The 17905-nt window shown below is 37.1% G+C and overlaps 1 protein-coding gene across 4 annotated transcripts in view; it reads right to left on the bottom strand.

Moving 5' to 3' along the window:
* The window catches only part of LOC110836561 (putative E3 ubiquitin-protein ligase HERC1), an 87871-nt gene that overhangs the window by 54750 nt on the left and 15216 nt on the right, over window positions 1–17905 (bottom strand). For 2 of the 4 annotated variants that reach the window (XM_022077904.2, XM_087340922.1), the window contains exons 1-14: window positions 12092–12310; window positions 11458–11866; window positions 10532–10703; window positions 9355–9531; window positions 8182–8468; window positions 7228–7365; window positions 6096–6390; window positions 4943–5119; window positions 3769–4040; window positions 2626–2942; window positions 2374–2508; window positions 1789–1917; window positions 1280–1430; window positions 438–605 (exon numbers count right to left, since the gene is read on the bottom strand). In XM_022077904.2, coding sequence (XP_021933596.2) covers window positions 438–605; window positions 1280–1430; window positions 1789–1917; window positions 2374–2508; window positions 2626–2942; window positions 3769–4040; window positions 4943–5119; window positions 6096–6390; window positions 7228–7365; window positions 8182–8468; window positions 9355–9531; window positions 10532–10703; window positions 11458–11844 — 2805 coding nt within the window. In that variant the 5' untranslated portion in view covers window positions 11845–11866; window positions 12092–12310. The other 2 variants (XM_087340920.1, XM_087340921.1) reach the window with 2 other exon arrangements.

Genomic DNA, 17905 nt, shown 5'->3' with positions numbered 1-17905 from the left:
GATATTCAACAATTAAGGGAAAACTAAATGATCCACCCTAACTTCAAGTAAGGACCTGGATGGGTAGCTGATTATTCAGTCTCTGAACTGGATGGGGAATGAGCAATACCTCATAAAATTTAAAATTATTCAATTTGCATTGTATGTACTATTCAATTTATTTTTAAAGACACAATAGTAAAATATGTGTTTGGTCATGCATCTACTCAAAATGAGATCTAAACTGAAAATGTTAAAATGACTTTGCTGATTTATTTCTTATGAAGAGAGATATCTGGTAGCTTTCCATTTATAAAATGGGCATTGTTCAGCCATCACTGTACAGCAGTTTGTCTTAAAACAATATTCATCAAACAGCTAATATATATAAGGACCAATATTATGTCAGTAATAACACATATACTGCAATAGCATTCTGGACGGGTGCAGGTGCATACCGTGTTGAAGCTGAGATTCTGTAGTAGTGTCTTCATAAGAACTTCAGCCAGATGTAGGTCTTGACTTCCTAGCCGACCCATTGACTCTGAAGAGAAACTATAGCCAAGCAATGATGATACATGACTGTGATCCTCAAGGCTTGTTAAGATAATACCAAGCAACATTTTCTGCAATAGAAGGCACAATATTCACAGCAGACATTAAAATATTTGAATAATTTTTATGTGCTTATTTGTCTGAACACAGCAGGCCTAAACTTAAAAAAAAACAACCTCTTTTGGGTAACACAAAGATCTGTCACTGTAAATCTGGCCCTCCAGCAAAGTGTGTGTATCATTTTTCACATGAAAATAAAAACATTTTACTGTTTTTTTGAAAGATCTTACATCTGACAAAGCCACAGCAAACTATTTAGAAAGGACACAACAAACTCTAAACTGAAAGCAGAAACATCCCTTTTTCTTATCTGAAGACATGACTATGTAAATGGGGGAGAAAAAAATCATCTATAGCAGTCAAGCCACAGACTGTTTCATTGGTAGCTATTTGGAAGATGTAAGATTTGAGGTTTTCACAGCGATGAGTATGAAGATTTCTGTCTCCTGGGTTGTTGCGCTGTGTAGTCTGGTCGATGTTAACCAATGTTTCAGAGGTCATACTGCCTCCGTCATCAGGGCGATGACGGAGGCAGTATGACCTCTGAAACGTTGGTTAACATAGACCAGACTACACTGTGCAACAATCCAGAAGACAGAAATCTATTTGGAAGATGTTTGTACAAGTGTGTGTGGTCTAATTGCTACACTTTAATGCTCTGATATACTACAAAATCATTTATCACCTGGCCATTGGAGAGGTCAGGTCCTTGTGGAAGTAGTGAATGCAGCAATTCCATCCGCTCCCTCAGTGGAGGGAGCAACAACGGGGCACCAATAGCAAGTGTTTCACTTACAACAGTTTTCACACTAGTTGGTGTTGAAATATCCACCAGCCTAAAGGGAAATGTTTAAAAACAGCTAAAAACAAATGCAATGTTAGGAATATATGTACATACTTTCCAAGGTTTAGTAAAAATTAAGGCTTGTCACAACTATGTCTGCATATGCAAAATTAAAATATGTTCACAGTGAAACAACTGTAGTTTCAAATAATGATGAGTGTAATGTTTGTGTCACTGTGTTTACTTTAATACCTAACATAGCATTTCAAAATAATGTTTACAGAAAATTATATTTTTCTTAAATTTGCAAATCATACTGCTTCCATGAATTACTAACGTGAAGCTATCAATGCAGAACTTTTATCAATTATCATACTTCGAATAATTTGTAAGAGTAATAGCTTACTGACCTGAAGAGTAAATGACGAAGTGGTCTGGCCTGTTTACCCAGAACAGATGTAGCAAGGCCTCCAGTTAGTGCCAGTGACAAATGTGTACATAATAATTTCAGGCACAGGAGAACAAATTGGTGATGCTCCCTAAAATCATAACCAGTATACTTATACTACATAACAATATTTTAGCAGAGCTTTCAAAACAGAATGTCTTGCAATAAAAAAGTCAAGTCAAATTAAAAATGTAGAAGTAATACTCATTATACAATTAACCACGAAATAAAGAAAATGGCAAAAATCCTTCCTAATCTGTTGGACCAAGTATAAGAAAACACAAAATGTCAATTTTGAACTGTTTGTAAAGCATAATTTCTCATTCAAACCACAAGATCTTCAAAGAAAAACAAAACATATTTACTCTGTCTGAATTTCATCACAGAGAACAGCTATGACTTGTAGTAACCTTATCCTGAATTACCTGATTATTTTTCAAAGTAAAGATATAAACAAAATAATTTCATAAATTAAGGAATTATGCACAGGAAAATCTTTCCCATTATGCTAAGTAGTAACTGGCAATAAATAAAAACTTATAATTACCCAAATGTTGGAAAAGGTGGCAAACAAGATTCCTGATTAAAACCACTGCAATATTTTTCAAGAAAGGAATGTAGTAAAGAGAATGTGCCTTCCTGGAGGTCCACACAGAAAGGTCGATGCCAGGTTACAACTTGTCTGAAAACAGAAAACAGCTACAATCAGTGATTAAATCTCATAACGCAGTTGCACTTCCCAAAATCTACATTTAACCATGCTTCACATGTAACTGAGAAACTTGGTGCAATAACAAACCTGTCAGAAGGTGAAGCAGTCCAAAAGATACTATGTGATGTACCAGCTGACATTTGATTCACAGGAACTCCCTCCAGTCCTAGCACTCTTCGTGGTCGAGTTATCGGGCTGCTTGAATGACCTTGACCACACTGTCCCATGGAATTATTTCCCCAAGAAAATACTTCACTGTCATTTGTCAATGCTAAAATATGGGAATCTCCTACTGCTACATCAACAATCCTTACTGCTGACAAGTCTTCTACTAATTGCGGTAACAGAGACGTCATCTCACTTGCAGCAATGCCCAAGCACGCTCCATAACCCCATGAATACAACTGCAATTAAAACAACATAGAGTGTTGTAGGGAATATTAAGTTTCACATATAAAAGTCCATAACACAACAACCGTGCTTCACTCATTCATACAATACATGTACACTTAATTTCACGAAGTTTATCCTTTGAATATGCAGACTCAATTCTGAACCTCCTCTCTTTTCCAAAACAGAGATAACACAATTGGGACCTCAATTTAATTACTGTGTCACAAGTGTATCTTCAGCGCTGTACTTCAATTTGAAGTATATAAGATGATAAGAAAACTAATTTTATATTGTATCTCATCATAATCATGATTATCATGAGTACAGAATGGAAGTGAATGGAACAAATCACTCTTTCATTCATTATCTTTGATGTGATAAAAACATCAATGCCATAAAGAACACAGAAACTCTACTGTAAACCAATGAAGATATATGTCAAGAATTAAATATGAGTACATACATCAGTTTGCAGCACAGAGTTTCTGTGTTCTTTGAACTTTTACATCTCACTCTTGAAGGGAATGTACATGGTTATTACATGGTAAATAAGTATTTTTGGAAGTTCTGTGCAAGTCATTACAAACAACACAATCCAACTGCATTTACATGAGTAGGATCTGAGGTTTTCATGGCAATAAGTCTGAGGATGGCCATTTTCTGGGTTGTTGGGTTGTAAACTTCTACCAGAATACATGGCGCAACGACCCAGAAAACAGCCATCTGCATTTACATTATGCTGAAAAATTATTCCATTTTTAATTATTTACACAAACAAATGCTTACTGTAAAAAGAACCAAGTTATATGGAAACTATCAGCTAAAAATAAGTCTTACCTGCCCATTGCTTGTAAGAGCTAGGGAAAACTGGCTGCCTGCTGCCACTTTTCTTATATAAAGCCCCTGCAAAGCTTCTATTACTTTTGGGTGTGGAGTCTTTTGTGTGTCCCCATGGCCAAGTTTGCCATTGTCTGCAGAACCAAATGACCACACAGTCTTCCCATCCGCAGACAGAGCTATTGTATGAGAACTTCCACATGATACTGACCCAACACCATTCAGATCTCGAACCAATGTAGGCATGTTACGTCCATTATAGTCGCCATGGCCTTAAAAAGAAGTAAGATTTTTTTAAATGTGTAATCTACTGCTCAAAATAAAATTAAAGTAACAGAAATAAATTTATTTTGCATCCTCAATAGAAAGGGTGATGTAATTACAATTCCCAATATTGAAGATTTTATACTTACTAGTCTGCAACATTTCCAGCCAAAAATAAATTTCAAAATGCATTTATTATATGATATAAAGCAAAACTAGTGCAAAATAACAATTTCCTAAGTAATTAAAATTACGTTTTCATCATCAGTTGTAATATTCTGGCTGTATGCCACTGATTCTGAGGACTGAAGACAGAAGAATATGCTCCTGCAAAACATTGCATATAACCAAAATACTACACAGCACAACCACCCAAAGACTGCACCTATATTCACATGATGAAAACCTCAAATCCTACCTGTGAAAAGAAGCCCTTATATAACATGAACCAATGAACACAATTTAAGGAACTAAAATCCAATGAAAGTAATGTACTTGTATGTTCTGAACCAGTTAATTTAAAGATTACTTACCTGGCAAATATACTGTGCTCACAAATTAATAATTATTTTATACCTGGCAACCACATTAAAAACTACATTTTAAATGTATCTTAGAGTTTGAACAGTTAATTTAAACAATTTACTGCAAGACTTAAACAAAAGTAGAGAGAAGCATTCTTGTATACACAAAGTTCAGAAACTTGTGCCGTCACTTTTAAGCGACAAACTACAACACCTCAAGCATGTCTCAGAGTCCCAAAGCTAAGGAATCTGAGTGGTGCTATCAAATATGACAATTAGAAAGCCTTTCAAACAATCTGAAGCTTGCTGAGTTGATATCAGAGTCAGAAGCTTAACAATACATTGTATTTATTATCGAAGTACTACACTACATTATATTATAATACCTAATCGTCCATGGTCCCCCTCGCCCCATGTGTACAGTTCACCCTCTTCAGTTACTGCAGCACTGTGTCTGTAGCCAGCATGAATAAACTTCACCACCCTTCCAGATAATGCTCCTCCCACTAGTCGTGGTTGTTTCTGAGTGGTGCAATTTCCATGGCCCAATTTACCATAATCCCCTACAATGTAGAAATTTATCCATATGTTTACATTAAATATGTCAAGACCACAAACATAAACATGTCTGAGCACAACAACACTTTTTCTTTAAAAGGAAAATCTTGGTAAAGTCAGTCATGTAAAAGTTGTCCCAAAAATAAATAAACAATACGAGAATATCAAAGGGATTGAAATCACAAACATGAAAGCTAGCTAGAATCTTCTTCCAACAGGAGAACCAAAAAAGTCTCCTGTGCTGATAAATATTCTGGGAAAGTTTATAATCTGAAAAATATAGACACAAAACACTGAAGTAGAGTTAGCTGTATCCCCATTTAATGGTACCTGCACCTTGTCCTGGTGGTAGGGCATGAGTACCTCAGTGGCGGTAGCATAGCTACTGGTAGAGCCTCCCTAGCCAGATTGGTCGAGGGGGAGAGGTTAGACTAAGACAGGTACCCTGGTCCTCCAGGTTGGGGGTTGGTCGCAAGGCTAACAACCTTGCACCATAAAAAAGAAGATGTTTCGAAACCACAACCTCGGACAGACGGACCTAACAGAAGGACCGAATGGAAGAGGAGAATTGAGGAGGTCATTGACCGAATACGGACCGGAGAGCCATAGAAGAAGAAGAAAAAGAGTTGGCTGTATAAAGAAATCTATCTCTATGTCTGTATCCCTGATGTGTATGACATTCTGTAATTTCTGATAGTCAAAAATGTTGATATGTTTTTAACAACTCTCTACAACAACAAATAATGAAATGTATTTTAATTCAAAACAAAAATGTTGGTTAATCTGAATGGTTTTAACAATGGTGTGTTGTCACGAACATGATTAATTTCTACACAATGTTCACTTCATAACATTTTTTTAAAAATCTGATATTTCAGATCAAGACTAAATTTAGCTAGCAGGTACATCCAAATCAAAGAACAAACACTGAGAAAAGTCATTCAGCAAATCATGTAAAATTCATAAATGTAGAATATTTACCATCACCCCAGCTGAAGACCTTGCCATCATCTGTAAGTGCCAGTGTATGGCCATCACTGCCTTTTGATGAACACACCTTCTTAACAGTGCCATCAAGTATCACTAGCTTGGGCTGTGATTGGTTGTTGGAGTCTCCCAGGCCAAGACGACCATAGCTTCCCTTACCACATCCACTAAGAGTTCCATTTGTGTGGATAATGAAGGAACAGTATTGGCCAGCTTCTACTTGCTGTACCTGAGTAAATGCCCTTGAAAGACGGGGCACCAGGATTTTCTCCTGACTCTCCTCTGCAACCTGAGGAACAGTTCTTCCGTCATATACAGACACAATATACTTCTCAGTAACAGTAGTTCTCAGCCAGGTTTCCATGATACCACCATTACAACTAATCACATTAGTTCTCTCCTTTCTTCTATTTACACTATATACAGTATTAGGAGATTAAACAACAATAAATGACTGGGTATTCTTTATGTGTACAAAATCATAAAATACCTTATAAAATGTTACATATCTCAAAATAAAATACAATCCCTGACTGTCTAATGTAGTCCAAATTTATTAATTATTTCTCTATTTTAATGAGAATTGCCAAGTGAAAGATTCAATCCAAAAACTTCACTGAAAACACCGATACAATACTAGATTAAAAACTTTAGATTAAGCAAAACATCTTATAAAACAAAACCTTGACCATACAATTTAATCTATTCTGAAGGGTTCTGACAATGGTGCAATACAATCTGGATTGTTGGGATCGTTCTCAATCAGTGATTGATATTAGCTCAATCTAATGGGCCTCACAGAGTAGGCGCCCTTCCCCTTCACCATACCTGAAGATGGCGATGGATCCAGTCCTCAAAATCATTTTGTAATTTTTTACATCAGATGAAGAACAGAGCCCATGAACCCAACAATCCAGATATAATTAAATGTTGTTTGTTTCTATACATGGAAATTAAATTAACAAGATTAACAGGTATACAGAGCACATTGTGTAATATTCTATAGTACAATTTATAGGCTACTGACTGAAAACAGTCTTACACACATAAATGTGTTACTGCTACAAGAGCTTGAGTTTAGTTGCCTGCAAGAAATTTCCAGTTACATATGTGACCCAGAATTTACCTGATGTGAGGAATTGCTGCCACATACATAGACTTCACATTTATCTGCTACAGTACTGTTGCACATTGATGTGCCCTGGGGTTCAGGTCGCTCAGGTCCCAGACATGATCTTGTGTAATCGCAGGCCAGGTTCACCAACTGTAAGTTAAATATTAAATCTTCTCTAATGTAGAGAATGTTAATTATTTTGATATCAATTCAAAGAGGAAATTATAAGTTTTGAATTCAAGTTAAACACACACACAAACACACAAAATTCAGAGGAAACTGTAAGTCAATTGTAAATCATACATACACACAAACATGCATGAGTGCATGCATGTGCACGTACACACAGAGTTACTTTACAACCATAATCCTTCTCAATTCTGTAATTTCTGTGCTGAATGCCTCTACCTTTGCAAATGTAATGCACCAACTCTAAAATTACATGCAGTTATGAAGTCAATACTGTATCATAAGCAAGGAGGAAGTGATCAACCATTATATGGAAAATTTTATAGCTTCAGACTCAGACAGTAAGTGACCCATAAGTCAGATACTGTGCTCTTCATAATGCTGTTATGAATAATTTTCCAGAATTTTTTTGCAAAGACATAGAAATTACAGGGGTCACAGAAAACACTTCACAGGCAGTTCCAGCCCAAAAATAAAGTGAAACATGCATCAAACTGTGGACATATATAACAAACAACTTGTTCAGATCAGTTCTGCTGAGCAGTTTCAGCAGGACTGAAGTGAGAAGGAATACTGCAGAGAAAATGTGGCTGACTCAAAGTTTGACAAGTAGAAGGACATTATTCATTGGTGTGAGTAATATGACAACTTTCCAGACGTTCTGAGGATCACCACATTAATTTGAACTACCAACATAACATTCTAGAGCAACTACAAATTATAATTTCTCCACTGATTCCTTTTACATGCCTTGAATTACTGCCAACAAATAAATACCTCTTCCATCAGGCACATAGCAGCTTGATACAATAAGACTTTCCCATGTTCATCAGACATCAGGTTGTACCATGGCTTCCCTTCCAGTCCATCTTCTCCAGCAGCTGATCTCATTTTTGACATAGCCTTCAGAAAAACAGAAGTTGTTATTTTGGCACTTGTTGTGTTCTTGTCATCTTGTTTCCCACATGACGCACACAGAGCCATGTCAATCCACTCCAATAAATAGATGAGTGATCCTCGCTGTAGTGCAAGTTCCAGTAGTAGTTCTGCAGCAAGTAACTGAACTGAAATTGTTTAAAACTCATTAGAAAACATCTTTATCAAACACTTTGTCACAAAGCAGGAATGGAAAATTCTTTTGCTACCTGGTGCCAACATTTCCAACAAAAGTTTGTTGCCAGTAAAAAGTCGTGACAGTATTGGAAAAAAAATGTTTTCTTGCAGCCATCTTTCTCTAGATGACCACACTTTTCAGTATTCGGGGTAAAAATAGCAGACAATAGCACAAAATATTACTGCTTAGTAAATTACTAAATTATCAAGTGGATCCATTTGTTAACATGGACAAAAAATCCAAAAGTCCAGTGCTAGATATATTTTAATCAGTAACAATAATTTTCCATTCTTACCTCAGGGAAATGTTGGTAATAGTGACATGGAAGCCAGGTCTCTCATTCTCAGATCTTGGCATTATGAGGATGTAAGTGGTCAACTTCCCACTTTAAATAAGGAACTGTGGCAGAAGAAGGAATTCCAACCTGTCTCACTGGACAAGGCAACGTAATAATTCTGTTATGGCGAGTCTAAAATTAATATTATTAATGCTCCTATGGCAACACTGTTACAGTGCATACTAGGATAATGCAGACTGCTCAGGTACATTACAGACTTTAAGGACCCCTCCATGTCCATCTCTGCATCACATCTTTCACTACAAAGAGAATTAATGTTCCATTGTTGCACAGGAATGGAAAATCGGGTCATATGCATGCAAGAATGGCACTATTGTGCAACAACACAAACCTATGACCATATTCAAGCAAGAATGACCAAAGACACAACAATGACCTCAAATGACAGTTGTGTAACAACTGTTCACATGATGTGGAGTGGAAAGTCAGCATACTTCAAAGAGAATGCCTTTCCAGTCTTTTTAAGCACTTGACATACCTGCAGGATCAGCACCAGAAGTAGGCAGTGCCGCATGCCTCAAAAACTGAGTGACCTCCTGCAGGCTTTGAGCTCCCAGTGCTGTAATTTGGCAATCATTAGACAAGGACAAAGGTGGAAGATTCCGGACCACCTCTGACGCTGTGCACAGTACTTCATTGCATAGAACCGGACTACCTGTATAAAATACAATAAAAATATAAGTGATACAAATTCCTATAATTGTTGACTCACTAACTCATGTGATGATGTGTTTATGAGGTAATACCACTGGCTGATATTTTAAGACCCTAAGTCTACTATCTTCTTTATTCTAAGTATTACTGACCAAATGTGAACCAGAGCAGAAAATGTCAAGCCAGTTTGCTTTATAACAAAATTGTTAGAATATAGTTAAAAAATAAATAATGAAAAACAAATGTTTAATAAATGTTGTATATATTTTTGCATCTTTTGTTTCAAATGCACAGATGAAATGCTCATACTGTTGCAACATATCTCAAAACCTCAGCTGCAACAAAATGTTTGAAGGTTTAAATGAAAAGCATTCTCCCATTACTTGTCATAGCTAATACGCAGGAACTAAAATTATCTTGTAAGATTTCAGGTTCACCCTCAGTGGACTACTGGTTAGCGTGCTCGCCACTGGACCCAAGGTTCACGGGTTTGATCCCGGCCGAGGTTGATGGATTTTTAAGGGTGATAAAAATCCGTAGCACAACTTCCTTCGCAGGGGCAGTAAAGCCAGCGGTTCCATGTCATAGATTTACGGCATGTAAAAGAACCTTGAGATCATGATACAAGAAGTTTCATAAGCAAAATTCAGCTGCCATTTCTCACCCAAGTCTCTCCTGATTTACTGCTAGATGGCTCTGGCAGTCAAAATCAGGATTGAGTAGAAATTGTGCAGAGGCAGTGGGCTTGTCACTCACTACTCGAATGCACCTTACAGGACTAATAAGGACAAGCTGCCTTGAGCAACTGTCCCGAAACGGACCAATAGGCCCAATCCCTGTAGTAGATGATGATGGTTTCAGGTTCTCATGGCAGCAATTATGAAGATGACAGTCTTCTGGAATGTTATGCCATGTAATTAACTGATATTTCAGAGGTACTTACTGCCTCTATCATCAGGGGAACTCATCGCCAAAATATGTTATAGCAGAAGTTACTGTACCTGGTATAGTGCTGTGTTGCCAACTTTGACGCAGCAATGCAAACAAAAGTGTGAGTCCTGTTTTTACTGCCATCTCTATAAGAGCTTGTGATGCTGAACATGCTTTCTCTGGACCACTCTCAGAGATCTCCTGCCTACTCTCAGTGGCATAAGCACTAGACTGCAATCTTGCCTGCAAAAGCAGAATAATAACAATACAAATGATTGAAAGAACTGAATTAGTTTGTTTTGATCCTTGCATTTTAAGCTGAATATTTGAATAAATTTGTGGCAATCTAATTCCCTTCACAGAGCTTACATATATAGTACCACTTTGGTTAAAATTGGCCAATACTATTTCAATCTTAAAACTTATTTGCAGTTTACTACCACACAAAGCAACTAAAATTGCATAGTCCTCTCTTTGAATATAATCCCATTGTTACAGAACTAAGTGAACAAATAAGTGATGCAGTTGCAAAAGAGGTCAGAAACACTAAAAATTACTTTTTTTTACTTACTTATGCTGTTTAACAATAAATTTATGTAGTTGTAGTAACAACATTTAAAACAAATACCAAATTCTACTGAAAGAGGACTTGTTTCTGAGAAGATGAAAGCCATTCACTAGTCAAGAAATTCTATGTCTCTTATGTAACATGAACATTCATTACTGTGTTTTCAATAGACTACAACTGGACAATATACTGAGCTTGATGAAATCAATCCATATTGTCATACTCTCCCATCTCTGCCTAGGATTCCCAAATGGTCTTGTCATTCAGGCTTTCTGAGTTGATGGCAAACTTCATGTACACAGTGTGAATAAACAATGAGTAAGCTCTGCCACAGTCTATTTGCAAACAGTTTTCTGGTGTGTATGTACCATAACCTGAACAATCTCTCTACAACATAACATTGTATATTAGAAAATAATGACTGATTACCTTTTCCTTATCATGGTATTTACATGATACCGCATAAAATATTCGTTGCAACACCCATAACCTTTGATGAAGTACAGTTGAAAATGGTGATACAGCATAAAAGACACGTGCCAACTCCAATTGTGCTAACAGAAGCGCAGCGATGTGATGATCAAGTTCAGTAGCTGACAGAGAATCACACTCAAAATCTGGCAGGGCAGCACCTTGATTCAATGGAGAACTGGAAGTTGGTACAAACATAACCTCCTTGTTTGCTATCAAATGGTCATACAGTACTGTAACCCCATCTCTTGTGGCAATGTTATCACAATTTTCTCCTGCCCAAACACTGTTAAAATGATCCAGTAATTTTAATTTAAAGTTCAAAATCGACCACCCACGCATCATTATCTCGTCACAGCTTTAAACTCTGTAATAGATACAAAAAACATTAGTTGGTTAAGGACATACACTACCAAGAAAATAAATAAACTACACACACTTCATGGGATATTCTTCAAACATTTCGTACATTATAAATGTAGAAATGCATTAATTAAATCAGTGTGTAAAGTCACAATTCCGATATACATAAGCAAATACTTTCATAAACAACTTTGTAATTCACGTAGTGGATCAATATGTGCCAACTTACAATGAACTATGAACAGATAAAACTGAAGAATTTAATTAAATATAGCTTCCCTACATTTATCTATGTTCCTTTAATTACGTGACACAATATAATTTTTTACAACAGTATCGCCAATATATTTCTTTGTCATGTAGTAGCAATCTGTGAAGCACTGAAAAAAGGAACTACAACTGTTATATTGGATCACTTGCCAATATTCTGAGACTCCATGTTTCTGTTATGTAACACAGATGGCAGAACCAAATCTTCATCTCCCCCCAACCCGGCAATATAATCACCCTGATTATGGCAACACCAATGTTTGCCGAAACGTTGTCAAACTTCAAACATTCAATGTACGGAACAAATCACAAAAAACGACTTTCGAATTGCTGTGTATGTTCAGAGTTCTTTGATGTGTGCAGTCAAGAACAGATTTCTAATTTCACAGTTACTAATGTGGTGTCTTCTACAGATGTCACCACATAGTATACACACAAGTGTTTCTTTTGGAGACTGGAAAAGCATTGTTTTGTATATTTTATGTTGGGAACTATGCACTGCAAGTCGAGAAACTAGTAGTTAGCACGGATTATCTACATGTAGCTAGCCTGGGTTCAGTTCCTGCACATCATTGCATCGACAATGCAGAATTCGTTCCAGATGGAATCCTGCAGTACATAAATCGCCTTTAGACTGAATCAAATAAGTTGCTTTCTGGTCAAATTAGACAATAAGGACCACTACTTTATGCTAGGTAAGAACAGTTTAAGTCAAACGTAATTTATATTTACTTTGTTACTTCTTACCAAGCATCGAATAGGCAAATGCATTTTGTTTGAACAAACATTGCAGATATTAATGAGTATAATGTATTATACGTAGACCTATGCATGTACATCTTTCCTCACATAACGTGATGTTACAGAGATGAACCTCATCACATGCTGAAGTTAACCTCACAAATGTGCCTATACCCAACTGTGATACGATGTCAACTTAGCTGATCTTCTCAAATTTAATTCTGTGTTTAAAAGAGAGACCGAATTTTATGTAGATAATAATAAAACGAAAACATTAATTCATTCTGCATCACTATTATTTATGGATTTTGCATGTTTGTTCGTGAACCATTTAACAATGCAATCCTAACAAGGACGTGCCGATTAAGACAACACTATAGCGACAGGCAACAGACTTTCGGGATACAGTAATTATCTGTCTGTTTCTCTGTATGTCTGCCTGCTTGCCTTTATCAGGTGTTAATAACACGACAAAACAGCTTAAATTACGGCCTGCCGATTTTAAGCAGTGCATCGACTGCAACAATGAGATGCAGCTGCAAGAATTCAATAGTAATTGATTTCGTGGTTTTTTGCATGAAGATATACGTGTGTAGTAGATGAGGTGTCATTTTAAAGGGTGCACTCTATACTATTACTTATTCCTCTCTCCAGTTTGCAGCAGGTTTTTTATAACAGACTGGCAAAGACGAGGATGCGTAATTTGTGGTCTGTAACTGCAAGGATTTGAAATGAGTAGGAAAATCCTTGGCAGATAAATTTCTCTAAAAACCTGTTCCATAACTCTTTATGCATAATTTGTAAATGTTTAATATCTATGATTCTGCTTAACCACTTTAAGATCACTCTAACAGTTTTCACATATAGACGGTCAGACTGATTCGTTCTAATTCTGCAAGCGCCAGGTTAATGCGGCAACTTCTCCGACACTACTGCGATGCACGTAGTCTAATCACACTTCAAAGGCGCTTGTGTATGAAAGTGTGATTTACCGGCACAAAAACTAAATGGCAAATACTTAAAATTTAATGTTTGCCGTGAAGTGTTTCTAAACACACAGTTCGCAATGCTCTCGCACTATTTTTACAAGTCTTTTAAGTTAGTTTCCGAAACACACTGTGTGTGTGTGTGTGTGTGTGTAGTGTGCGCCCCTTTACAGAAACACTAAATAAACTGCAGTAATGTCAGCCCCTTGGATGACTTTCAATGGTTTAATTTTGTTTAATTTGTACTTTCAACGATTTAATATGGTGATTTGCGAACTTATAAGCCTGAAAATTTTAATGAATATACATCTCTTAAAATATGTAACACTTTAAAGCCAATTATACTTAAAATGAAAATTAGCATGGCAAATTTGAAAATATTGTCGATATAACAGTAATTGATGAACCGAACTTGGAATTAATTAAGTCGTGAGATTTCAATTACGTCTACAAATCTAATACCAAAATGTGGCTCTTCGAAATTTGTTTCAAAATGAACAGGAACTAAACTTTACTAGTTAGTGTACAGCCTCCTGGATATAGCAGATGTTCGATTTATATAAATTACAGACGTTTCTGAGAATCGTTGACTCTGACGATAGATACAGCAAGTCCCTCCGGAATTTCGGTTATTTTTTTGCCATTTCGGCAAGATGCTACAATCAGAAAACTGCAACGAATAAGAACCATCGTGAAAGCTTCTCTCGGCCTATCTATTACCGACTGAATATTTAAGGCAAGAAATCTAAGGACATTAGCTCCAAGAAAAAGCACGATCCCTATAGACTGTTTCTTACACTGCAAATCTAGTTTCCAAATTTTGTGCTATTCTCTACTGGTATATAACACTGCAGAACCTCTCCAGCCCTATTCCTTGAGATGTATATTAATGTTATCTTTCCATCTACTCCCACGTCTCCCAAGTGATATCTTCCCTCAAGGTTTTCTTATTAATATGTTGTATGCAATTCTCACCTCTCCATGTAAGCTTCTAGATGTCTTGACCATCTCATCTCCTATTTGATTACCCAAATAATATTTGGTGAAAAGTAAAAATGATGAAGATTATCCTAATGCAATTTTCTCCAGTCTCCGATTACTCCCTCCTTTGAGGTGCAAATATTCTCCTAAGTGCACTGTTCTCCGAAGTCTCCAATTTATATATAGAGAATTTAACTTCAATTTGGCAGTGTATTTTCCTCCACACCAGACGTAATTTTTATACCAACAAGACTCGATGGCTGGAGCCTCGTTCATTAGAATGGATATACTGCGTTCAAAACTACATAATCTGAGATCTGAAAGCGTCGTTAAATAAACCAAGAGTGAGTTACACCGTGAATGAGATGTATAAGAGACGTATTATGTTAAATATTGGTTGGAAATTGAGTAAATACAGAAAACCAAGACCGAAAAGGAGCAAAATGTCAATGAAAAGTGGCCTATGACATTGAAAAGTGTGTAATACAGGTTTCAACTCGGCTGGCGAAGACTAAGTATGTTGACCAGGTTTTGTAGTTACTGTGATGTTAAAATATCATAAACCTAGCCGACCTGTTTTAAAATCAATGTAATTCTGTACTTTTAACAGAGTTTAAAGGAGAATGCTGTTTTCATTATGGAGGTTCGTCCAAAAACATTTTCCTATAAATAATATGAGCTACATACTTTAAATCAGTGGATGCACAATCGTACATGAATCTGCAGTCCCGCGCAACGCAGTTGTAAGTTTCGGTAACTCTGTATCACCATATAAGGGCAGTGACCTCTCTCAGCCCAGACCACTCAGAAATCGATTCGTTCATCTCGACGCAGACACTGGGAGGAAGCTTTGTAGGCATACTATTGGGTGGCTCTCCCCCTTATAAAACTGAGCAAACTCCAACAACCCTCTCTAACCCTCTCCCCCAACCCAGTTTCTTTTATTTTTTAATTAAAATGTGTACTTGACTCAAGTCCACAATTCTATTCTCGGCTTTAAAATATTCCCAACTCAACGCGTCCGCATTATGTTCCTGTATCACGATCATTATCATAACCAGCACTGAGCTGTCTTCAGATATCACGGCCTCAAGTTAAGTGATTATGTATCACCCTGTACACATTCAAATATCGACATTCGAGGCTGTCACCCATTATTTCCATGCAAATCAGATACAGTGCATGACCAGTAGAATTTTATTAGGGGGTTCTACGACTTTCTTGTTCATCCTATAAGAAACATACACACAGCAAGAAAGTTTGGTTCATGCAACTCCAACTTCGTTAACGCTCCATTTGTCACGTTTACCAAACATGGCAAATAAAATGCTACTCTTTCAGGAAGTTACCGTGTGTCTCTTTAGTTACGTGAATTCTGAATAGCCTACTATGAAAAACTATTTGGAAAATATGAAAACAAAGCATTAATAAGGTCACACAAGGTGTTCTACATGAGATTAGTTGAAGACAAGTACGTCCCTGTACTGGGGTTTCCCATTCGTTTAGCCACTGCTTTAATATCAATGAGTCAAGAAGATTGATGTCGCGGGTAACGCACTACACTCTTCACCAAACACCATTATGGTTAATAAATCAAGGGGTTATATGGGCAGAATGAGTAGCACGTATAAGGGTGATGAGAAATGAATACCAAGCTGTAATTTGAAAACTGAATTGAACAGGCCACTTGGAATTACTAGGCGCAGATGTGAAAAAATATTAAAATTTATATAAATTAAATATTATTGTGGAGTGTTAGATCCTTGATAATGGAGGCAGCAGGGCGTTCTGAAATGTCAGTAAACTTCTGCTAGACTACATGGCGCTACAACTCAGAAGACAGACAATTCAGGGTCTGGACATGATTTTTATGGCTCATGACAGGGACCATTGGCAGGTTCTTGTGAATACGGTAGCTTTAAAATCAAATATAGTTTCTGAAACTCTCTGATCTACGAGTGTTCAATATGTTGTTACTCATAAACTCACGTAAAGGTGGAAGTCAAAACTTTCCAGTTCTGTGTATGTCAATCGGTCCCTGTACTATGTTGCTAATTTCGTATTCGATCTAAGAATTAAGAATGGGAACGTATACACACACTCGGGTTAAAATATAAATGTACTACAACATGGTTAAGTGACGTTTCTGTTATGAAACAGAAAGTTTTGTAATATCATTATTCTTACTGTGACCATACGCTGAAAGCGCCCTATCCTATACCCCTTACACGTGAGCTAGGGTTTCAACCAATGAGAATCAAGCATCGGGGTGTGGGGGAGACGCTATATTGATGTTTCCACAGCATTGTTGCCACATCGAATCTTTATTTAATTTATTGCGCACTGTGCAATGAGTAACGTTATTTTCATTTGGGATCAATTCTATAGGAAATATTGGTTTTTGTTATGTGATAGTGCGCGGATTCTTTTTTCGAAATGAAATGTAACTCATTTAGGATTCTTCTCTTAGCATACTGCAGGCCGTGATCAAAACTTTCATATAACAACAACCCTAACGTGCTAGCTCCTTACTCAGGAGTGCAGCGGATCGAACACCAAGGTCGTTTACCAAACAGTGATTTTCAGGTGACGCCACACACCTGCCCTACCGAGGGTGGTAATTGGTAGGAAAATGGGGGAATTCTGTATGCAGTAAATAGTTGCGGCTGTCCCGAAGACAACACTGAGAACTTGTACTCTTTGGAATAAAAATTGCAAAAATGGTATCCAAGGTAATTGTTGCACCACGAAGATTAGTGAGAACGTGATTCTAGGTACTGTTGTAACTGGGTACTGGATACTGGGAACGACCCGTTCTTCAAGTGCCTGAGCACTGCGGGTCCCAACTTTTCGTTGGCTTGATCTATAGACATTCAGTAGGACTCCTTGGACGAGGGATCGGCCCGTCGCAAGGCCTCTACCTGTACACAGGACAGCAGAACAAACATCCATGGCTTGAGTGGGATTCGAACCCACGGTCCCAGCGACCGCGCGGCCACTGCGGACCCGCACTGTTGTAACAATGTACTCAAAGATGTGACAGACAGATCGACATACATGCGCGG

This window comes from Zootermopsis nevadensis, unplaced genomic scaffold (assembly GCF_977971745.1).
Source record: "Zootermopsis nevadensis isolate Lab colony 2312 unplaced genomic scaffold, Znev_1.0 Znev_ptg000061l, whole genome shotgun sequence".
NCBI classification, from domain to species: domain Eukaryota; kingdom Metazoa; phylum Arthropoda; class Insecta; order Blattodea; family Termopsidae; genus Zootermopsis; species Zootermopsis nevadensis.
This window is presented reverse-complemented; position numbering and strand designations above follow the sequence as displayed.